Raw genomic sequence first — 23772 nt, forward strand, 5'->3', positions numbered from 1 at the left:
AGCCTTTTTTCTCCTTTAATTGTTGTCAACTCAGTGAAGCATTTTCTGTTTTACTTTAATGTAAACAAAGATTCTTTTGATATTAGAATCCACCTTCAATCCTGAGGTGGAAGCATAAAATGTCCCACTGGATCAACTTTGTAATATAAATCTCTCCTGTTTTTACCATATCCTGTAACAACCCCAGCTCAATAAACCAAAAGGATAGCTTTGGATGTTTGATTTGACAAGGACAGTTCAAGAAAGCCAATTGGTGTAGTGCACAGTCTGATGTATCTGGTCAAGGAAATGAAAGTCATCTTCAGTTTAGGATGCTTGCTGCATTTGTGTGGTTCTGGTTCAAAAAGTTGTTAATAGTAAGACTGGGTTTGGGGTGGTGAGTTTTACAAAGCTATCTTTATAGTTTGAAATGTTCATGTCAGGATCAGAGAAAATAAATTATCAGTGACACATTCAGAGAATCTATGTGGGACTGTTTACCTGCTCCAGGTGACGAGGCCCCACTGATTCCTCTTAAGGGGTCAGGGGTCATGGAAGATGAGAAAGGGATGCTGAGACTGCTTCCACTACGAGGGCTAGAATATCCACTCAGTGAAGGGGAGCGGGAGCTAAGCTCTCCCCCTTCACCTCCCCTTCTTTTCTCAGGCAACAGTGGAGCAAGGCCCTCCTCTCCAAACAGGTTAAAACTACCAAGGCCCTCCATTGCCTCCAGCAGGCTCTCCTCCAGGCCACCATTCCCCAACAATAATGAGGACAAGTCTGTGCTGTCCCTCCCCCTGTGGGCCCCTGCGGGCCCATGAGGAGAACTGTGGGCATTGGGAGAGTTGAGAGATAGAGGAGGTGATGGCTGGGAAGGATACGGGGAGTTCAGGGAGTTTGAAGTATGGTCGTGCCACACTGGAGGAGGAGTGGAGCTGTGGGAGAGAAGGTTATGATGTGGAATTTAAAGCATACACGTAAAAAAGACAAAAGAAAAACACAAGGTCAGGCAGTGCATCAGTGTGAAGTGTTACAGCCAACATACACTATATTGCCAAAAGTATTGGCTTCTGCCTTCACAGGCCTATGATCTGGAGTGACATCCTGTTCTTAAGCCACAGCCTTTAAAATGCTGTCAACCCACCCTTTGCAGATATGCGAATTTAGGCTTCTTATCAACCAATCAATCATGTCTCAAAAGCCACAATCAGTTTGTTTACATTTAGCATGTATCGTTATTGACTATGTGCATCATGTTATATTGGCTATTTTCATTCATCCTAAACTGGTTCCTTGAGCATGAAAATGTGCTTCTGTGGCTGGACCAGATCTGAACTCAAAAGAACACCTTTGTGCTTTTGGGGTGTGGTAGGAATGGAGACTTACAGCATTTGCAGCTGTAAAACTTCAGAAATGATTCTACCCAGCATTCATATGGTCATTCAAAACTGCTCGTTGGAAACATACCCGGTGAGTATGGGTATGGAAGTGTCTGTGTACCTGTCTGCGTGTGGGAGGTGGCTGCCCGATGACACTGAGCACATGGAGCCAAAGATCCTCTGACAGGAAGCAGGAACGTCTGATCTGAATATCTCTCCCTCTGTGGAGCTGCTGCCGTGGTTCATGCTGTCCAGGAAACTCCGGGAATCTGGAAAAAAAAAAAGGAATACAAAATGAAGCAACTGCTATTCTACTGTGTTTAGTGTCCAAAAAAAAAAAAAAAAAAAAACATACGAGGGTTCGACGTAGTTCCAGAAACTAGCCCACAAAATCACTGCTAACTGGTGCTTGTTTAAGCTTTTGTTTGGGACCCTACCTTTGTTTGGATTATAGACTGAGAGTTGAAACACACCTGTTGAGGTTTGACAGAAACTGTTCATATAAGGAATAATTCTTTAAAGTATATTAAAGTATTTATTATTTATTTATTTATTTATTTATTTATTTGTTCTCACCTTTTATGGAGACTTGTTTAGATTGTGTAGATTTCCGTTGTTATATTTTATTCTTGGACTCTAGTAGACTAGCTTTGCATGATTCATGATCCAAAATAATTTTTGTTTGTCCTAAACTGAATCTTGCGCACCTCACGTCACACAGTACCGTATATTAAGATCACACAACCTTTAAGCCAACTTTATTCTGATTGGCTGCCTTTTGCAAACAGAAGGTATGAACAGCACTTGGTTATTTTGTTGGACACTCAACAAATCCCAGTTAGAAATCTCTGGGAGAATTCTGCATTGATAAAGAGAAAGCTGACTCTCCTTTTCTTCGCCCAAGACAACCAATTAACAGCTGAACTAGAAAAATATATGAGCCAATCACATTGTTGCACAGACACATGCACACAGCTGAGGTTGTAGTTCACAACAGTTTGGCCAAGATACATACTGTATTTGTAAATGTTCCAGTCTATAGTTGTTGTGCTAAAGATGTAGGTAAGGTCAAACTTGTGGTTTTTCTTGGTTGACTATCGATAATGTGAATTAGCAATTGCTCAGTACTGCTGGGATGGACTATCACCTTGGATTGCTAAATGGCCAGACTATCACAGAAAATGAGGAAAACATAACAGGCCCACATGGCTTCTGTTTTTAATTAAGTTGCTACGTAAAAGAGCTAAAAGTAAAGGATACATGGCTGATGTTTCGGTAGTGCTGACTTTACCAAACTGACCATTTTTTAAGCTCTGTTTAAGAAAAAATTCTGTGTAACCATCGGGACTAACATTCAGTTAAAACTCAAATCGCACATACAGAAGAGAGTTAGGGAGAGGTTATCGGAGCCAGTCTGCCAATAAAGTACATTTCTGTGAATTGACAGTGTGTGTGTGTCTGTGTGTGTGTTCCAGGAGAGATGGGGGTCACTCCAAACATCCACACTGGGCATTCTGATCATGCAGTGTGTCATTCAGCAAACATGAGGGCAGGCTTCCTCAGACTGCAGACAGGACTGTGAACTACGATGAGTCACCGAGAAAATAGTCAGTCACTATAAAGAGCTCCTTGTTTGGCTGGCTGCCCCCCCCCCCCCCCCACCTCCCCCTTCCTCTCTTCCGCTCGTTCTCTCCATTCAAGTACTGGTAGATGGAGGCATTTTGACTGAGCTTTGTTTGTGATCATACTGGACAAGCGGCATCATCTCAAGTGGATTATATAATCCTACATGCTGACAGTGAGTTAATGAATTCAAAGAATTTGTTACAAATAAGGCCCAGTGTGTAAAGTACACCGTGTGTGTGTGACAGAATAAACTGTGCAACAGTTTAAAGAGTAAAACTTAAAGTTAACTAGCTTACATGTTCTCTGTCCTTAAATTCCTAAGGTTACCTAAAAGACAATATCAACTCTCTGGGTGACAAGTCCTGTTATTATTAACTAACCGTGTCTGGATTCTGGTGCATATCAACAAAAAAAACAAAAACAAACAAAAAACATAGTGGTATAAAGGAACATTTCTAAATTAAATCCAGGAGTAATATAGCAAATAATGAGCGTATTTTTCATCAGCCACTAGTGAAATGCTATGGCTTCTTGCCATGATGCTATGAATTTCCCACAGCTTAATGTTCACATACATTTTTACAGTGCCAACACTCTGTATGGCATAACAAATGTCCTAAAGTTTAAATGTAAAGTGTCAATATAATGGCAGCTGCTGTGGTAATGGCTCCTTTCAAACATATCAAAAAGTTTATTTTGTATGCTTTAAACTAGAAACTGGTGCCACTTGAACTGGCACTTCTCTGATCAGTTGGTGACTGAATTTCTAAACGCGTCTGACAAATAACAAAATTTGAATAGAAGCTAGGTACAGCTACCTGTGCTTCGGCTAAAACGGCTTCCTTTTCTTACAGAGTTTTGAAGGGCTTTTGTTTGTGTTGCAGAGTGACTTTTACAGAGTCATATCTGAATGCTTATTCATCACAGCTATTTGTCTGCAGGTCTTAGAGAAAACAAATGGGTTCTTGCATATGCAAAGATGCTATTTTATGTTACAAGGAAAAGTGCATCACAGTCCAGAAAATATACTAATAAAAGTTAAAGATAAAAGTAGTTCATGCAAAAAAAATAATAGATTAGTGTTATAATATCATTACTTATTGCAAAAGCACCCACATCAGATACTTAGAGTCAAAAGGGACCTCTTCAAATTAATTGTTCAGCACAACTAAGAATTTAAATATCTAAATTATTTTTGAAAAATTAAAAGAATGAAGGAAAAACAGTGAACCCTTCTTCCTGAAAACCTAACACCATGAAATAGTTGGTATGTTGCCTGAAATTAAGAAACAATCTTCTGTGAATCAGTTTTTGTAGAGGAATAAGTGCGACACCAATCACTGAAATGTGGTGCAGTATCAGAAATATGAGATGGATAAATATGTAAAGAAATGTACTTATTGACAAACACCACATTCCCACACAGTATCCGATACACCAAACAGTAACAGTTGACACTCAAATTGAACTCTCGAAGGTTAAAGGTCAAGAGCTCAGTGCACAAAAGTTACATAAATAAAACCAGGCGCACACAAACACACACGCACATGTACACACATAAGCGATAATGTGCAGTTCAGAAAGCAAAGATAATCCCGGGCTGTGTTGGTGTCGTTGTCTCTTACGGGGAACACACTGAAGGGAGAGCAGCAGCCATTCCCACAGTCACTGTCTATATTCCTCTCTGGGGATGATTCCAGGAATGCAGCCAATTCTCATCTCCCCACCGTTCCCACGGTCGATTATCTTCACCGTGATTTTTCACATCTGTGGCTCATCTCCCCTCATCCCAGCATGTTTGCTTAATTACAGAACAGCCATACGTGTGGCAACACCAGCTGACCCCAACCTGACCTCTGACCTTAGATTCTGCTCTGTGACTGAATCCACAGCCTGCTTTACACCTTTCACTGGCAGCAGCTATGCTACACAGTATCCATAGCTACACACTTTCAGGAAGGTACAAATTAAAGATGAAAAAAACCCAACCTGTGCTACGCATGAAAATAGAAAACTGATTTTTCATGCAATATATTTCTTTACAAGTTTCTTATAAGACTGCATTGCAGGACAGGACATGTATCTTTAAGAGCATATATATACAGTGGAGCAAAAAAGTATTTAGTCAGCCACCGATTGTGCAAGTTCCCCCACTTAAAATGATGACAGAGGTCAGTAATTTGCACCAGAGGTACACTTCAACTGTGAGAGACAGAATGTGAAAAAAAAATCCATGAATCCACATGGTAGGATTTGTAAAGAATTTATTCGTAAATCAGGGTGGAAAATAAGTATTTGGTCAATAACAAAAATACAACTCAATACTTTGTAACATAACCTTTGTTGGCAATAACAGAGGTCAAACGTTTACTATAGGTCTTTACCAGGTTTGCACACACAGTAGCTGGTATTTTGGCCCATTCCTCCATGCAGATCTTCTCGAGAGCAGTGATGTTTTGGGGCTGTCGCCGAGCAACACGGACTTTCAACTCCCGCCACAGATTTTCTATGGGGTTGAGGTCTGGAGACTGGCTAGGCCACTCCAGGACTTTCAAATGCTTCTTACGGAGCCACTCCTTTGTTGCCCGGGCGGTGTGTTTTGGATCATTGTCATGTTGGAAGACCCAGCCTCGTTTCATCTTCAAAGTTCTCACTGATGGAAGGAGGTTTTGGCTCAAACTTTCACGATACATGGCCCCATTCATTCTGTCCTTAACACGGATCAGTCGTCCTGTCCCCTTGGCAGAAAAACAGCCCCATAGCATGATGTTTCCACCCCCATGCTTCACAGTAGGTATGGTGTTCTTGGGATGCAACTCAGTATTCTTCTTCCTCCAAACACGACGAGTTGAGTTTATACCAAAAAGTTCTACTTTGGTTTCATCTGACCACATGACATTCTCCCAATCCTCTGCTGTATCATCCATGTGCTCTCTGGCAAACTTCAGACGGGCCTGGACATGCACTGGCTTCAGCAGCGGAACACGTCTGGCACTGCGGGATTTGATTCCCTGCCGTTGTAGTGTGTTACTGATGGTGACCTTTGTTACTTTGGTCCCAGCTCTCTGCAGGTCATTCACCAGGTCCCCCCGTGTGGTTCTGGGATCTTTGCTCACCGTTCTCATGATCATTTTGACCCCACGGGATGAGATCTTGCGTGGAGCCCCAGATCGAGGGAGATTATCAGTGCTCTTGTATGTCTTCCATTTTCTGATGATTGCTCCCACAGTTGATTTTTTCACACCAAGCTGCTTGCCTATTGTAGATTCACTCTTCCCAGTCTGGTGCAGGTCTACAATACTTTTCCTGGTGTCCTTCGAAAGCTCTTTGGTCTTGGCCATGGCGGAGTTTGGAGTCTGACTGTTTGAGGCTGTGGACAGGTGTCTTTTATACAGATGATGAGTTCAAACAGGTGCCATTCATACAGGTAACGAGTGGGGGACAGAAAAGCTTCTCACAGAAGACGTTACAGGTCTGTGAGAGCCAGAGATTTTCCTTGTTTGAGGTGACCAAATACTTATTTTCCACCCTGATTTACGAATAAATTCTTTACAAATCCTACCATGTGAATTCATGGATTTTTTTTTCACATTCTGTCTCTCACAGTTGAAGTGTACCTCTGGTGCAAATTACTGACCTCTGTCATCATTTTAAGTGGGGGAACTTGCACAATCGGTGGCTGACTAAATACTTTTTTGCCCCACTGTGTGTGTGTATATATATATATATATATGCTCTTAAGAATAAAATTCTCCACTTACTGATTCTTTGCTTTGTTCATGTTTGAATGATTCTCAGTTCAAAATAAAGCTTGTTCATGTAGTACTGGGCTTTGGTGAATCTCCTCAGTTGTTTTAAAGATACAAAAATATAACACCTTAGACCAACTGTATTATTCTATTAGTCAAATCATAGGATATAACCTTATGTATAATTACATACAAACAGACTGGATACACCGAAACTACAGAACCCAGAGCACAATTTCCAAGCAACAAAGGTGAGTTAATCTGCATTTATCTTTCCGGATAGACTGAAGTGCATGAACACATTTTTATTTGGATTGTGTCTCATTCAACATGGATTCACTTGAAGCATCTACTGAATAAATAAACATAAGCTAAATCACAGGTGCAGAAGGTATAACAAGAGCAAGCTTAGTGCTAACTGTAACAGAGTGTGTAGGCAGGAGGCTGCTTGAGTGCAAAGATGCAGGAAGATGATATTTATAAATGTACAATACAATGAATCTTGCCAGTCTAAAGAAGCTTGGAAGAAAGGTAAAGCAGAAAGAAACATAACTCCCAGGAAAGAGGAGCTGAAAGGAATTATGTGTGAAACATCTGTCCACTGAATTTTGATAGACAGCTTTCATCCAAGTCCAGGAAGATCACAGCTATCATCCAAATAAAGGCAGACATAGACATACAATAGAAAAAAATGTATAAATTAATGGACTGAATGTTGCCAATGAAGTCTAGAGTCAAATATACTCCACAACAAACTAAATGGACAGTGTAACCATCCAGGTTTGCCAGATACTATACACTCTGGTGGTTTAAGTAAAATGATGAAAATTTGATGCTCAAAAAAAAAAGAAAGAAAAAAAAGTGTTGGCATGTAAGACATCAACTTATGTTAATAGTGTGGGTTAAAAGAAGAAGATGATGTTTTGGGAAGGATAGTCATTTCTTCATTTGAAACAGAAAAAGCAACAAAATCTTTGTCAAATCCAAACTGCTGAGCCAACCTCCACTCTCAGCAACCTGTGGTTCACACTGGTTCATGTTTCCGCTCACAGTAAACAAGAGTCATTACTATCAATGGCAGCTAGAAGTCTCAGTTATTTGCTGGAACTAATGATTTAATCAGATTCCTTGTGTCATCCTTACTCATGTTCAGGTGAAAAATGGTCTTTTGCTAATTTGCTAAATACATTAATCAATCAATAATCAAGTATACTTCTGACTAAAATCACCATTCAATAATTATTATTATTATTGTTTTTGATTAAGATGGTAAAATACAGTTATTTACCCTGAACTGCTGAACAGAAAAAATAGTTTTAGTCTTTGAATGTTGTGCTTTATTAAAAAGAAGTCAGGAAACATGTAACTTCTAGCTGCTTAAAGTTTATTTACAGAAAATATGTTTCTGTTCCTAAAACAGTAGCTCAAGATACCAGAGTTATATTGGTGGGTCCATCACTTTGGTCCAGACCAAAAGAGCTCAAGTTTTCACATGACATTTTGTGTTTCAGTTCCTTCCCTGTTGCACTGTAAATTTGTTCATTTCGTCACTTTCAGCTCTTAGCGTGATATGCTAAACTTGGTTAGTAACCAATTCAGTTGCTGAACAAACTATGCATTGAAACTTTAGGATGACTTTTTTTCCTTTAGCGTTTTCCTGTGCACTGTTTTGCTCTCACTTGAACAAAGCCTCTTCAGTTTACCATTAAACCATGCAAAACATTTTCCAAATGGCACAAGCCCATGTGGGCACAACTGCCAAGCACCTCCACCCCTCCAACTCCAAACGCATGCACACACACACACACACACACACACACACACACACACACACACACACACACACACACACTTTTCTGATCACAGTGAGTGATGGTTAGGTGGATCAGACTGTGAATGCGTGTACTGTATACCTTCTTGCTTAGAACAAATATGAATTCTATTCAATAAAATAAAACCTGATCTGGAGATTATATTTTCCTCAGACTGCAGAGCCTGCTGAATAAATTAGGTAAGATACAGCGGGCTAATGTTTTATCTGACAAAGAAGAACTTTGTGTGGTGCATTATTAGCAGAGAAGGCTGAGCCTACGCACATACATAAACACAAGGATGCATGCAGCTCTGCTGGAGAAACGGCATGCTGACCACAGGAATGCAGAGTGCAAGTATTCAATACACACACATACACACACACACACACACACACAGACTTAGGCTGGCACGTCTGGAGTTTCACAGTATGTTACAGTACAGCTGTTCACTGGGATCACAGACTGCAGCTTCTCAGAGAAACAATGGGGGAGGAAGACACCTGCTGCTACCCATATACCCAGTGAGACTATGTATTATGAAGAAATAATAATGTCAAAAATAGTTTAGCTTAAGTAAGGTTCTTGTTCATTCCGGTGAATTTAAAAGTTAAGCCCTGACAGCAGAAACCTTAATTTTAATGAGAACAAGTCAAACCCCGAGTTGAAGCTTAATTTCTATATAAATCTGCCAACGTGAGTTTTTGGATGATTTAAGTACTGGTTTCCTGTTTATAAACAACTCCAATTCCGAGTGTGCAACAGGAAGGCTGAAAATATGCTGAGGTCTTAGAGATGGACTTTTTCTGTGCGTACACAGCATTTCTCATAGTTTTGCCTATTTGATCGATACCTGACAGCATGCAGTCGAATTTTGATGATAAATAGCAAAATACTTACAATCACTTAAAAGACAAAATGAAATCTGCATTTGTTTAGAAATCAACAGCAAATCTATTAAATAAGTTCAAAGTAACATTTGCATATGTAAGTACCAAACCTCTTGTAATTTATCAAAAATATTTACAGACTACATACAATGGATGGTATATATGTGCAAAAACTACAGCAAATTTTTTAAAGCATATTGAACAAAGCACATGAATCACCATTTCCATCTGCAAACTGATGATGTTTAGGTTGGGGGAATAAAAACTGCTGGTGCTAATTCTCCAATTGAGGAGTATTCGTCCATTACAGAAGAAGGAACAACAATTACTACATCTCTAACAAGACGTCTGTCCTCTAAAAGAAAGGCAGAAGGCATGATGAAAATATCTTTTCAGCTTGTTTAATATATTTCTGTGAAGAATCTCCACACACATTAGATGTATTTTAAGTCAGTTTTTGCTAAGTTGGCTCTTGTTATGTTTTGCTTTTTATCTAAAAGCCAAATTTCAGTATATAGTTTCATATACTCTCATTGGGAGAAATTGGTTGCTGTGCTAAAAACCTGCTAATGTTTGCTTCTGGTGCTAACAGATTTTAATGGTTGCCTATAATTTTTCATGTTTGTCGCCAAACACTCACTCACTACTAGACGAGCAGTAGTAGCACTTGGGAAATGTAGAAGATTTGCCTTCAAGTTAAAAGCCTTCAAGTTAAAAGTTAGCTAATGGGCTTTGAAACCAAACAGTGTCAATCTGCTGTTCATTTTGCAGTTTTCACTATAGATCAGTGTTTGTAGACAAGTCAGTTTCTTCTCTTCAAATGACAACCACAGCAATGTGCCAGCAACCAACGTGATCCACATCCAACTCATCTGGCACATGTAAAACATTTGCTTCTGTTTTTCTTTCTTGATTTTCTAAACTGAACAATACAATTATGATTAAGTCTCCTTACTGTATGGGCAATTTAGCCAGGACCTAACCATCAATGAAGATGATAAGCTGCCAAAAGTATCTCCAAAAGCAACTTTAAACAAATTTAGCCCATTTTCTGCAGTCGGATCAACTGTTTGTCTGAGTCTGGGGAGAGAAGGGCATGCAGCTTTCTCTTTGGTATCACCTGGCCCTAAATCAGAATGCAATCAGCTGTCTGGTAAGGCCTTACTTGGAAAAAAAAAACTCAATCAATTTGAGTTTCTGCGGTGTCCTCCTTCCTCCTCCTCCTCCTCATCCTCCCATTCAGCTATTCAGAAACTTAGTGTCCAAGTTGTGGGGAGGGCAAACTAGTAGGAGGTTGTATGTGAAACAGATTCCTTTGCTCTCTGTTAGTGGCCCTGTACATCTTCAACCTGAGCCTGAGCCTGGAGAGGGTTCCTGAACTGTGGAAGACTTCCTGTGTGGTTCCGGTGCCAAAAATTGCACACCCCAGGGAGCCCAACCACTTCAGGCCTGTTGCCTTGACTTCTCATCTGATGAAGACCATGAAAAGGCTCATCCTGCACCACATTCAGCCACTGGTGGGCTCAGAGATGGACCCCCTGCAGTTCGCCTACCATTCTGGAATTGGGGTGGATGACGCTGTCATCTACCTGGTACACCGATCCCTCTCTCACTTAGAGCAGGCGGGGAGCACTGTGAGGATCATGTGTTTTGACTTCTCCAGTACTTTCAACACCATCCAACGCGCACTACTGAGAGGGAAGCTGGAGGGAGCCGGAGTAGGCAAACAGCTGACTGCATGGGCCATCGACTACCTTACCAACAGACCACAGTATGTGAGGCTCCATGACTGTGTCCGAGGTGGTAATCTGCAGCACGGGGCCACCACAGGGCACGGTTCTCTCACCTTTCCTGTTCAGCTTTACACTTCAGACTTCTGTTATAATTCGGACGATTGCCATATACAGAAGTTCTCAGATGATACAGCCATCATTGGATGCGTATCAGACGGGAATGATCGGGAATACAGGGGGGTCATCAGTGACTTTGTTGGCTGGTGTGAGACCAACGTACTCCGAATCAACGCCGGCAAGACAAAGGAGATGATCATAGACTTCAGGAGGAAGTCACCCCCTACAACACCGGTGAACATCCAAGGGAAAGACATTGAGATAGTGGACTCTTATAAATACCTGGGTGTTCACCTCAACAATAAACTGGACTGGACTACAAATACAGACGTCCTGTATAAGAAGGGCCAGAGTCGACTCCACCTGCTGAGGAGACTGAGGTCCTTCGGAGTCTGCAGGACTCTGTTAAGGACATTCTATGACACTGTGGTAGCATCTGCCCTTTCTATGCAGTGGCCTGCTGGGGGAGTGGATGCACGGACAGGGACAGGAGCAGGATTGACAACTGGTGCAGAGGTCTAGCTCTGTGCTGGGATGTCCCCTGGAGTCTGTGGAGGTGGTTGGTGAGGAGAGGATGTTAGTAAAGCTGACATCCATCATGAACAACCCACATCACCCACTGCATGAGTATGTGAGTGGGCTGAGCAGCTCCTTTAGTCAGAGACTGAAACACCCTCGCTGCAGGAAGGAGCGCTTTCGCAGATCATTCATCCCAACAGCAGTTAGACTCTATAACTCCTCAATCACGATGTCATAAGTCACTGGACACTGTGAACATCCACGGTCACCACTTCATGCATAATGGACCTTCCATGACCTTCCAAGCTATATAGTTTATGTCTTCCATATTTCCAACTATATCCATAATCACATACTGTGTATGCTACCATTGTATATAGTGTATTATCTTACTTTTTTCATTGATTGTACTTATTTGTATTTTTGTATTTCCTTCATATATCTGTACCTGAGCTGAGGCGACGCAAAAATTTCCCCGCTGTGGGATCAATAAAGTCTTATCTTATCTTATCTTATCTTATCTTATCTTATCTTATCTTATCTTATCTTATCTTATCTCTTAAATAAAGTCCAGTAATCAAGACTGTGTTTGAAGGGACTAGACCATCGCTCAGGCTTTTATTAGGGCATTGTCATGATGACAATGATTTTATGGACCACAGTCAGATTCAGTGCTATGGTTTCACTCATAATATAATGACATAACTATGCAAATCAATCATCACATGCTCATGTTATTCAGTTTTAGCTCCCTCAAGATGAAGATGAATATCAGTATTCTTCATGTATCAGTAAAGCATGTAAACAACCCAGATATTTGATCAGTTCAAGTGAAATTCCTCAAACTTGACCCGTCTGGAGAAGTAATCACATGTTGGAGCCTTTCTAACACAGTGGAGACATGCTAACTAAAAAACAACTTGTCAATTTATTTTTTCTGTCTCAAATCACTGTAGGTCAAATAGACATGTTGATAAGTCTAATACAGCCATTCATTCAGTTTAATTCAAATTAAATTCAAATTTAACACAACAAGTAATTAAAATGCTGCACTTTTTTTAATCTGTCTGTGTGGAAATAATAGTTACAGCAAAATAATGAATACAAAATAACTGGATGTAAGTCCTCTTCTGTGAGCATTTCTGCTGCTCCATAAGTCTATATCGTTGTTTAGTTCTTCTGAGAGATAAACCTTACCCTGTTCAAATCTGGCCATAAACTCCACCCTTGTGCAAAGATCATGTCATATGGACTGCCTATAGATTCCATACTTCCTGCTTTGTCATATGGTTCCAAAGTGCAGATGTACTAAAAATGATTGCATCATCAGCATTTGCATGCTAGACAATGTATGCTCTGGTTAGTCTCACATAGCCAGAGCTTTAACACGGACCAGTTGTTGATTAATGGTTGGAGGAACAAAATCCTTGTTTCGGTTTTTCCATCTTGGTGCCTGTGTCCTGAACAGGCCTCTGTCTGCTCTGTTGTCAAAAGTTTCCATCTTGTGGTTTGATTTTCTCAATCTTTGCCCTTGCTTTCCTGCGCCACAGCAAAAGTCAAACATCTGCACAGTGTCTCTGAGCAGCCTTTGTCAATAAATTTGTCCCATAGGGAAATGGAGCTTTTTTTTTTAACTTCTCTAAATTCTGAACCTGTTATTGACACTGTGCAGCTACTTATGCTAACAACAACTATCTTCAGATTCCTTGATATTTTTGTCTAGTCCTGTTCTGTCTTCCTTCCTTCAGCCCCAACTGGTTGCAGCAAGTGGTCGGTTTGGTGTTAGCTCACAGGACTCATCTAGTTGTTGGGGTTTTCTGTTTTCTCTGTATTGTTGTCCAGTCTTTACCTTACCATATAAAATGCTTTATGTAACTGTTTTTGTGATTTGGCACTATGTAAATACAACTGAACTGAAAATTTAAAAAACAAACAAAAAACTTAGTGATTAGTGATAGTGCTTAATTTTAGTGTGCAGTATGGTAATAAACGAAAAAAAATTCTTGAATTGCTCTACTTTAACCATAGTACTTAATTCTTACTACTTAATAGTGTCAAATTCTCATTGAATACACTTTTTTGGTGATTATTTAGAATTAATTAACTGAAAATAGCTACTTGTTATAGTTATTAGTATTTGAAAAAGCTTCTACACAGTAAAAGGGCTAAAGTCAGAATACTTGAACATTTGAGGGCAGCAAAACATATTCTGAATGCAACATCGAGGAAACATCATGACACATCCACTTCACCATAACACTCAACCATTCTATGGCTGTGGCTTTTATTTCCGCATGTCATGCAAGAGACTTTTGTACGTTGCCAGTGGTAACAAAAAGAAAAGAACCCACCTCCCAAGCAGTGCATAAATGTTGCATGCGACATAGTTTTGGCAATGATGTCTGGATACTGGTGGAGATGGATTTCAAAACCTGAGACTGGTGCAGTCGTTGGAAAAGACACTGTGCCAAAAACTTTGAAACCACTTCTTTCACTTTTATCCTGACTACAGGGCAGTGTTGACATCATGCCAACAATTACCAATGCATCAACCATAACAGCATCATAACAATCGTCATAGAGAGATGACTCTGTTTATTTGTTAGTTTGTAGCTGTTCTTTCTCTGTGGTGTTGAGTTTTCATGTTTCTATCAAGACATTTTGTGCTTTTGGTATTTTACTCTTGTCTGCAGTTTAAAGCAGTTTAACATTTTGTAATGGAATTACACCTGTTCTTTGCCTACGCCTGACAGACTATCTCTCTTTACCCATAAATGTTGGACTGTTTTCATTAACCACAGGTGGGTAACAAAATAAAGGGAAACAGTGACCCTTTTGACCCCTATTATTTAGGGATCTGGTCATCATGCTGTTGGGGGCAGTTTCCTGTCTATCCTGAAGGGACAAGTGAACCAAAACTGCACTACAAATCAACCCAGTGTTGTTCTGAGGGATCACCTTTATTCTGTGCCCAAGGTAGTGCTCTCTTTTACGATATACAATGCCTCCTGTTCATATAGGAACAAAGACTCACTGAAAATCCAAATCATGTGAATCATAAAACTGGATCTCAACATAGTTGATTGCCTATGGGAGACTGTGAACCACTGTGTTTGGAAAAACTCTATAGCAGTAAAATGATGGATCACTTCTCTATGGAGATGTGGAAAATCCAAGTCAAGACACACTGAAGCTGTTCTGGAGGCATATGGTACACTCAAGACCTGAACTCTTTCCACCATAAAGAAGTACCCTCAATGATCAGTTTTGACACCTCTGTATATATAAATAAAGATTTTGTTTGATGATAATTAGAATATTTTTTCTAGGATAGCTGCATAGGCAGAGATCCCCCTCACTAACTTCTGATGTAAACTCAGCCATTTTGTTCTACAAGCTGGCCTGAAATATGGCAAAGAAACCACCCATTTCATAAAAGGGTTACTCAAGGAGTGATTTTGATAATGAAGCAGGTGATTTTCTTTTAATGTGCCACTCTTCTCTAGTTATGTCTGTGCCTAACTTTCCTTCTCTGTTGCAAAGCAGGGATTATTATTAAGTGTGCCTATGCCAAAAGGCACACTTATTACTATTGCTCGGATTTATTATTATTATTATTTGTTTATTACTTCTATAGTTTTTTAAATATGAATATTTTAATGCAAGTTTTTGCCCATTCAAATGAATGGGAACGAACGAAAGTGAAACTTTACTTACTTTGTGGTGTGTTTGCTCACTCACTTAATTTGTGGTGTGTTGGCTCACTCTAGTGGTATGTCCCCGTATTTGGATTACCATAATGACAACAATATGAACGGCGCGCACAGCGTCGGTGCTTTCAGGAACCATTGGAATTCTTAAGGTTGCACGAAGCATTGAATAGTTACGGTAACGGCAAGGGTGTATGCTTGGTGGAAAACTGCATATCCCACAATTCAAAGCACGCCTCTACCAGTCAAACAATGGCGGCTGCCACTTGGTTTAATATATTCCTCTTATTTGTGTTTCTAGGTCACAAAGTAAACTTTTAAGATATTTTCAGGTGAGAATGTAGGTGTGTAAACGTCAAATATCTGCTCGTTTTGTCAAAACATCCCATATTGGCAACAGATTTTTCACGATGTTGGCTAGCTAGCGCCGCTTCACTCAAAAGCACCCAGGCTTGGCTTTCAGTGAGGCGTCTCTAACTCCTTTCACCCCCGATCGCTCCGCAAACAGTCTTTGTCTTAGCTGGACTTATTTTTCGTTTATATGGGCCGATGATGCTGGTCGATGAGGAAAAACTAACTGAGTTGTTTGGTGGTGGCTAACGCGGAGCTAGCTAGCCACCGGTATGTGTCTCTTTCCCCTCATATGTGGGGAAAGAAACATGTGAGGCGGCCGCCGATCGACCGGTTTTCAGGTGAGAATGTAGGTGTGTAAACGTCAAATATCTGCTCGTTTTGTCAAAACATCCCATATTAGCAACAGATTTCTCACGATGTTGCTAGAGAGATCATATTAGCAACAGATTTCTCACGATGTTGCTGCTAGCCGGCTAGCTAGTTCGGCCGGCCGGCTAGCCGGCGCCGCTTCGCTCAAAAGCACCCAGGCTTGGCTTTCAGTGAGGCGTCTCTAACTCCTTTCACCCCCGATCGCTCCGCAAACAGTCTTTGTCTTAGCTGGACTTATTTTTCGTTTATATGGGCCGATGATGCTGGTCGATGTGGAAAAAATAACTGAGTTGTTCATATACCGGTGGCTAGCTATCTCCGCGTTAGCCACCGGTATATGTCTCTTCCCCTCGTATGCGGGGAAAGAAACACCGATCGACCGGTGGTGGCTAACACGGAGCTCAATCGTGGATAAGGGAAACCCAATGCAGGAGAAGCAGGCGGCTGGTGAACTGAATTTCAGGTAAGACGTTATTAACTGCACTCTATTTGGGTCAGATATAAACCGAGTTTAGGTGTAGTTTATTTTCGTTGTGCTGACAGTTACAATAACTGTACTGCGTGCTAGCTAGCACGACGGAGTTTCTATACAGCTGTGCGCGCTAAGTTACTGATTTTGAACTTTATGACAGCCTCCCCTATTTTCAGGCGAGAATGTAGGGGTGTAAACTTCAAATATCTGCTCGTTTTATCAAGAAGTCCCATATTTTATCAAGAAGTCCCATATCTCTCACGATGTTACTGCTAGCGCCGCATGGCAGCTAGCTGGCTAGGGCGGCCTTGGCTGACACCTAGGCCGGGCTGACTGATACCCAGGCCGGCTCACGCTCTCGTTTCACCGCCGCATGGCAGCTAGCCGGCTAGCTGGCTAGCGCGGCTTGGCTGCCACCCAGGTCGGGCTGGCTGACACCCAGGCTGGGCTGGCTGACACCCAGGCCCGCTCACGCTGTCGTGTCACCCCTAGTCTTTCGTGATGACTCTTGGTTGGCTGCTGGACTTATTTTTCATTTATATGGGCTGGTGATTCAGTATGAGTGTCCGGTGAACTGAATGTTAGGTAAGACGTTATGTATATGTAAGGTAGTGACTGGAATAAGTCACAAGGTGTCGCTGTTGAGCTGCATATATGTTGTAAATTTTAGCAATTTTGACCATTTGTCCTCTGCAGGACACCGTAGTTCAGATTTCGCCATCTTGGTTCAGTGTTTACTGTGATGTGCAAAGGTAAGCACTGTCAGTGGCGAACTGCATTGGTTTTGTTTAAAAATAAGTGTTCCACTGTGTAAAATAGCGGTTTGTCATTTAAGCCGAGCATATATTTTGTTTATTGAGAGGTTCATGTATTGTCTGATGAGAGTATGAGACAAAGATATACTTTTCTTTCTTACTCTCATATAAAATATTTAGCTTTTATTAAATAGTTATCTGAATCTTACAACCAAAGTTTGTATAATAATACACAAGATTGGCTGTAGACCATTGTTAATAATTCAGAACACTGTGTAAAAATAACAAAAAACAAAAAGTGAATGAAAAGTGCATAAATATTTATTTTACGTGTTTGATGTGTGTGGCAGGGCGTGGTCTGCAGTGCCGCTGCAGGGGAGGTGGACCCACCTCAGCGGCATCTGCAATCACGCCTCTCAGGTGTAAAGTCTGTGCTCTCTCTGCTTTTTTTTTTTTTTGTGTATGTGTCGGGCTATGAGATGAAAAGCTACAGCCGGCTGTGTGGGTACAGCAACTATGTGTGAAAAGTGGTCCATAACGTAATGCTTCAAAGTGTGTTCATGCAAACATTGTCGGGTCTGCTTATGAACCTCTGCGCACAGCGTCTACAAATTGGGGCTGTACGAAGTCACCTCATCTTTACACAAAACTGTAAGCTGTCATCTGTGAGGCGCGAGCGGTGTTTGGTTTTACCATAGTTCATGGTGGAGAATGGCTGCTCTGCTGAGTTTTGCTCTCTGTAGCCGTTTGAATGGCAAACTATACTGATTAGCGGCGGCATAGGCACACTTAAAATTTCTTCAGAAATTTTCGCTTTCTAGTTTATTATTATTATTTCCACCGCACTGAAGAAGTCCTGGTGACCAGTTTTGCAAATTTGTATCTCATTTCCTTAAGCTTTTCATATATTTTTGCTTATCAAATGTCCAGAAAATGCATCAAATTCAAAGGATGCACCATTTTGCAATTTCATTTATCCAGTATTATAAAAATACCAAAAAGACCAGCTGTACTTACTCCAAGTTCAAAACCTGACTTCAACACTTAGAAATTAAAACCAAGACAAAGATTGTTCCTGGAGGAAAAATAAAGTTGAAGTTTACTTGTGGCTTATTTTGTTGAGTGTGACATCCCGGGGGAATGCTGGGAGCAATAAGCACCCCAACAAAAATGAAAATCTTCAAAGACTTTTCAGTTCAACCCAGGTCAGTAGGGCAGAAAAAAAGGGGGAAACGGGACCTCCTTCGGTTAACCACCAATACATCAGCCTCCATGACTGCACAACACAGGCCATAATAGCCTTTAAAGGGATGACATCATGAACACGGCAATGGAACAAACCACCTCACCATCCCACCGAGTGTGAGATGTCAGACGGGCTGCACGCTAAATCGTTTTTTCATGCACAAAAAGAGACAGAATGTGGGGTTTTTAAGGAGGGATGGGGGTGGATGAAAAAGGAAAAATTCCAGGAAGTGTTGGCTAATACCAGAGACCTGGATTAGAGAGAAGAGAGGGGAAGTGTTTCTCTGCATGTGCGCCTCCTTAAAAATTCCGCGAGGGACTGAGGGAGAGGTAACATTTCATAAACAAGAGACAGAATATAAGGAAAACTGAGAAAATAAAAATAAAGAACACAAGGAAACCTGTTAAAAGCTCACCGGTGTATCATGACTGTAGGTGGTTGCAGCCGGTGTGTACGCACACTTGTGAACAAAACTATTCAATCATACACAATCATTCAGGCTTTCTGGCATATGTGTGTGTGCACGTACATACCAAGAGATGCAGTCATGACGGTGACACTCTCAGAAGTTGTCCTCCTGTTTGTAGGTTTCCTGTTTACCCCCAAACTTCCAGGATCTCCCCTTCCTGTTCCAAAAACCTCTATCTCTTTCTACTACGCTCTGCCTCACTGTGTGAATGAAAGCCTCCCTGTGACCAAGAATCTCCTCTCTCTCTCTCTCTCTCTCTCTCTCTCCCTTTTTTCACTTCTGTATGCAACAAAGCAATGTGAACTCAACTCACTGGAGGTTTCTTGTGTGTGTGTGTGTGTGTGTGTGTGTGTGTGTGTGTGTGTTCAGGGGCTGGATAGTTTCGCTGCCATGCCCAATTCCTTTCGTATCCCAGATGGAAAAATGAGCTCCCCTGTTTGTTCCTGGCGTGTTGTGACTCCGCACAACTTCTGGGTTTGTATGAAGGGAGGGACAGAAAAGAGAGGGAGGAAGAAAGAAGAGGTAGGGAATCCCCCCCGCCCTCCCAACCCCCCACTCCCTCCCTCTTACTGACCACTGAGCATTGTTCCTGCTCAGCTACTGTGAGCACTTTCCCCCAATCAGAGTGGATACCAGAGGGGTCAGAGGTCACTTGTGGCCTTTTATGGACCATAGAGAGAGAGGAGGAGGTGGTGGGGTTTGAAGACTTTCTATGAGCTCTCTGTCAGGGCATGTGTGTCCACTCCCACCATCTGCTCACTACAAATGCAAAGGAAAAAGCATGCAGACACACTGACAGCGTCTCCTGCCATGTGTCTAATCTTAGCACCTCGTAAATTACACCATAAAGCTCCTGATGAATTGAATTGTGTTTACTTTTGCTTGAAATGAAGCATGTGCTGCATGCCTGGTTTTGACAGGAAATGAGATGGAATGGATTTTAGTTTTATCTTCATTGTTTGTTTTTTCTTTTTCCTTTTTTATTTGTAAAATGCATGCTAGTTTTACTGCTCAATTTGCTATACACTGCTGTAACATTTACAGAGATGAAGTTGACTTGAATTGCTGACTTCAGTTATTCATCTACACACGCCTTAAACAGCATCAAAAAGAGTTATCGAGTGTTGCATTAGCTCAGGCATGCTGCATAGTCACTCAAGCTCAGCTTGCAAGCCACTTTGAAACCCACCTCCAGCTGCTTTTTGGTGTTAATGATTTCATCTTTGTCATATCTCTTATCAGTGATGACTGCTCAGTTTTGTAATGGGATCTTGCTGTTGCTCTCCATGTGGAAGAATGTGGAGTTTTATGGCCAAATATAAATTACTTCAAATGAGAAAACAGTCTTCTTTTGACTATCAGACTCCAAGCTGAGATGCACTGGGACACCCCAAGTGTGACAAACTAAGCAAAGTACTTTAGTTGCTTTGTATATCCATCTTGTATATAATCGTAACTTCTATGAGACACATGTGTAGTGAGTGAAATTATCACATTATTCATTATGCAAGCTATTTTGCATGACACTGTGCATACTACAGGCAACTTTCAGTCTTTTGTTGACATCTGGATCATTATACTGCATGTCTACACAATGACCGTTGAAATATTTAGCTAAAGACCCTTTAGCTCACTCCTATTCACTAAGCACAACAAAAAGCAACCGTTTGAAGAGGTCGTGCTCCCCTCTGTGCTATACCCTCTGACTTGCTCCCGACCTTTCACCCCTGAGGTTCAGAAAGTCAAGTGTCTATCTGAGCAAACCATCTGACTCTGTTAAACCTCAGCTCGTAACTACATCTACATTCCTTGGCTAAAGCCTGCTTCCGCTGGCTGAGACCTTCTGTATATATATCAGTGTTTATTTTGATTCATACAAAAGTACACACAGAAATTATCATTACATAACACTTGAATTTGAGCTTGCCATCACGAGGATATGAAAGTACACAAGTGCAGAAACCGCAGCAGAGTTCATCTTTAGGTTGATGATTGCCTGGTACTGTAATGTTGGTTTCCCAAAGGCTTAGATGTGAGTCTGCTATCCATTTTAAAAATCTTAGTGTTGTTACTAAACAGCCTTAAAGCATATAGCATGTGTGGGGTATCTCTGTTTTGGTAAGAAATCTCTGTAGGCACTCATATAGTAGCATATACGCAATGCATTGACTGGTTAAAACACTTTTTATAACAACATCCCATATGTTATATGCAATGTTTGAATAATTACCACCTAACTCTGAAATCAACCCTAGTTCTATCATGTGTTTTACCCTACTATCATTTCTGGGTATGGTCCCCAACTTTATAGTTTTGGTTCAGCTTTATGATGCAGCAGCTCTTCTCTTTTGGCTATTTACCTTTAAGAAATAAACTATGTTGTTTTCTGCTTTATATTATACTTTTAGATTTGGCTTTTGTGCTACTAGGGTGCTAGTAAATGCATTAAGTGTAACTGGCAAATTCTGTGACTGCTTTACCTGTTTCACATGTTTTTTTTGTTTTACATTTTTTGTCTTTTCTTTATTAGGAAATGAGAAACACTATAGTTAGATCATTTTTATGGTTAGATAAGACTTTCAAGTTCATATTCTGGTTTATTATCTGTCTAACTCTATATTGCCTATGTGTAGCTGCTTTTTATCTTTGCATACTTTTGCTCAAGTGCTAACTGCCCTCTAACTCCAGAGATATAGAATGAGTAATAGCATCTCACTAAACTCTTGGCAAAGAAGCAAAAGACAATTCCCCCTAATTTATATTTATTTAAATAAAAAGAACTTTCACATGTTAGTTTAATAAACTCAGTTTTCCTTTTAGACTCAAATTAGAGTAGACTTTAAAAAAGTCTATCAAATTCACTGGAATACTAAAATGTACACTATAATTCTACGAGCTTCATAAAAATACCAGCACATATGACACACCAGGATCTGTTGTGAATTAGGGCTGCCACGATTAGTCGACTAGTCACGATTACGTCGACTATCAAAATCGTCGACGACTGATTTAATAGTCGACGCGTCATTTGAAGCTTTGTAAGATCCCAAAAGCAGGAATAATAGCAGGATTTAAGAGTGTAATAACGGACTGAAACAGAAGATGGCAGCACTGCATGTACAAGGATGCCAGCTGCCATTAAACCCCGAAGAAGAAGAAACTGTGTCCCAGAATTCATAGCGCGGCCCAGCACAGTTGTCAACAATGGCGGCAGCTAGTTAGTTTTAATATTACTCTTATTATTCTTTCTGGGTCACAAAATAAACGTTTAACATATTTTCAGGCGAGAATGTAGCTGTGTAAACCTCAAATATCTGCTCAGTTTATCAAGACACCACATATTTTCAAAAGCGCTCCGACGTTTTCGGAGGCGTCTGTTACCCACTAGCTCGATAGCTAGCCGGGGGCCATGAGAGCACCGGACTCCCGGCAGATCGTTTTCAAACCCACCGCCCTACTCAGGTTAAACATATACAAGTCACTTAGATAACTTAAAAATGTTATTGTTTGGCTTTTTTCAGTATTTTATTTGTTCCTGAGTAAATCGGCTGAGTTTATTAAACTCCACCGAAACAATCTGCACATTTAATTAGAATTCAATTAACTATCATCTTGTCTTTATTTTTAGTTAGCACAGACCTTAAACACTTAAAGCTGTAAGCTAATGATAGTTATATAAGAGCAGATGCTGCTGGTGCAATAAGCTGTACTTTTACGTTCAATGGATGATGATCTGATTAGTCGACTAATCGCAAAAATAATCGGTGACTAGTCGACTATCAAAATAATCGTTTGTGGCAGCCCTATTGTGAATACCTCGGTAGTCGTTACTGGAGCGTTAGTGTGTCTGACTGGGTGCGCCGTTGTTTTTTAGCTGCCTGATGCTGTCCACAGCAGTAGCCTAAGGTCAGACTGTGATTACAATAATGACTGTAAACATTAAAAAAATATTTCAAATGTGGTACGTCACTGTTTTGTCCAGACAAGGCAAACTGTTTCCCAGACTGCAGTTTAATTTTAAGTTGGGGAACAGGAAACTGTTGTCTGATCCCCGAGCGAAAGATATTTGGTGTTGTTTGTTAATTCATCCATGCAGTAAAGAAAAAAAAGCCTTTTTTTACATAACTGATGATTACTCTTTCAGCAGCTATTACTCCATCCTGCTGCCGCTCTGCTTTGAAAAACGTGTTTACAATAAACAGGCAGACCCGCTGTTTCAAAGCTCAAACTAATCTGCCTGCAATACAATGCAAAATGCCACCATAAATATCACTTTAATTACTATCTCTATAATAGGATATCACCATTGCAACCAGTGTTCCAAACCGCCTCTGCCATTGCCATCAGCACAAGAACTGTGCACCAGGAGCTTCACAGCATAGTTTTGAATAGCAGAGCAACTCCTGTACATAGGGATGGGTATCGTTTAGGTTTTATCCGATACCGGTGCCAAATCGGTACTTTTGAAACGGTGCCGGTGCTTAAACGGTGCTCGAACCGGTGCTTAAAGAATGGAGAACGCAAACTTTGTCCAAAAACCTCCCATGTTCAGCTGTTTTGTTTTTTTTTGTTTTTTTGTAAAAAGATAACAATG

The 23772-nt window shown here is 40.7% G+C and overlaps 1 protein-coding gene across 5 annotated transcripts in view; it reads right to left on the reverse strand.

Moving 5' to 3' along the window:
* Positions 1-16: 16 nt before the first annotated feature.
* The window catches only part of LOC146554773 (tensin-3-like), a 50594-nt gene continuing 26838 nt past the window's right edge, over positions 17-23772 (reverse strand). For 4 of the 5 annotated variants that reach the window (XM_085251151.1, XM_085251150.1, XM_085251152.1 and 1 more), the window contains 2 exons: positions 1480-1627; positions 275-914 (listed from right to left, as the gene is read on the reverse strand). In XM_085251151.1, coding sequence (XP_085107277.1) covers positions 425-914; positions 1480-1627 — 638 coding nt within the window. In that variant the 3' untranslated portion in view covers positions 275-424. The other variant, XM_085251154.1, reaches the window with a different exon arrangement.

The sequence above is a fragment of the Mchenga conophoros genome, linkage group LG17, assembly GCF_057382185.1.
Source record: "Mchenga conophoros isolate Kocher_MC1m ecotype Shallow Benthic linkage group LG17, M_conophoros_male_GT1.1, whole genome shotgun sequence".
NCBI classification, from domain to species: Eukaryota; Metazoa; Chordata; class Actinopteri; order Cichliformes; family Cichlidae; genus Mchenga; species Mchenga conophoros.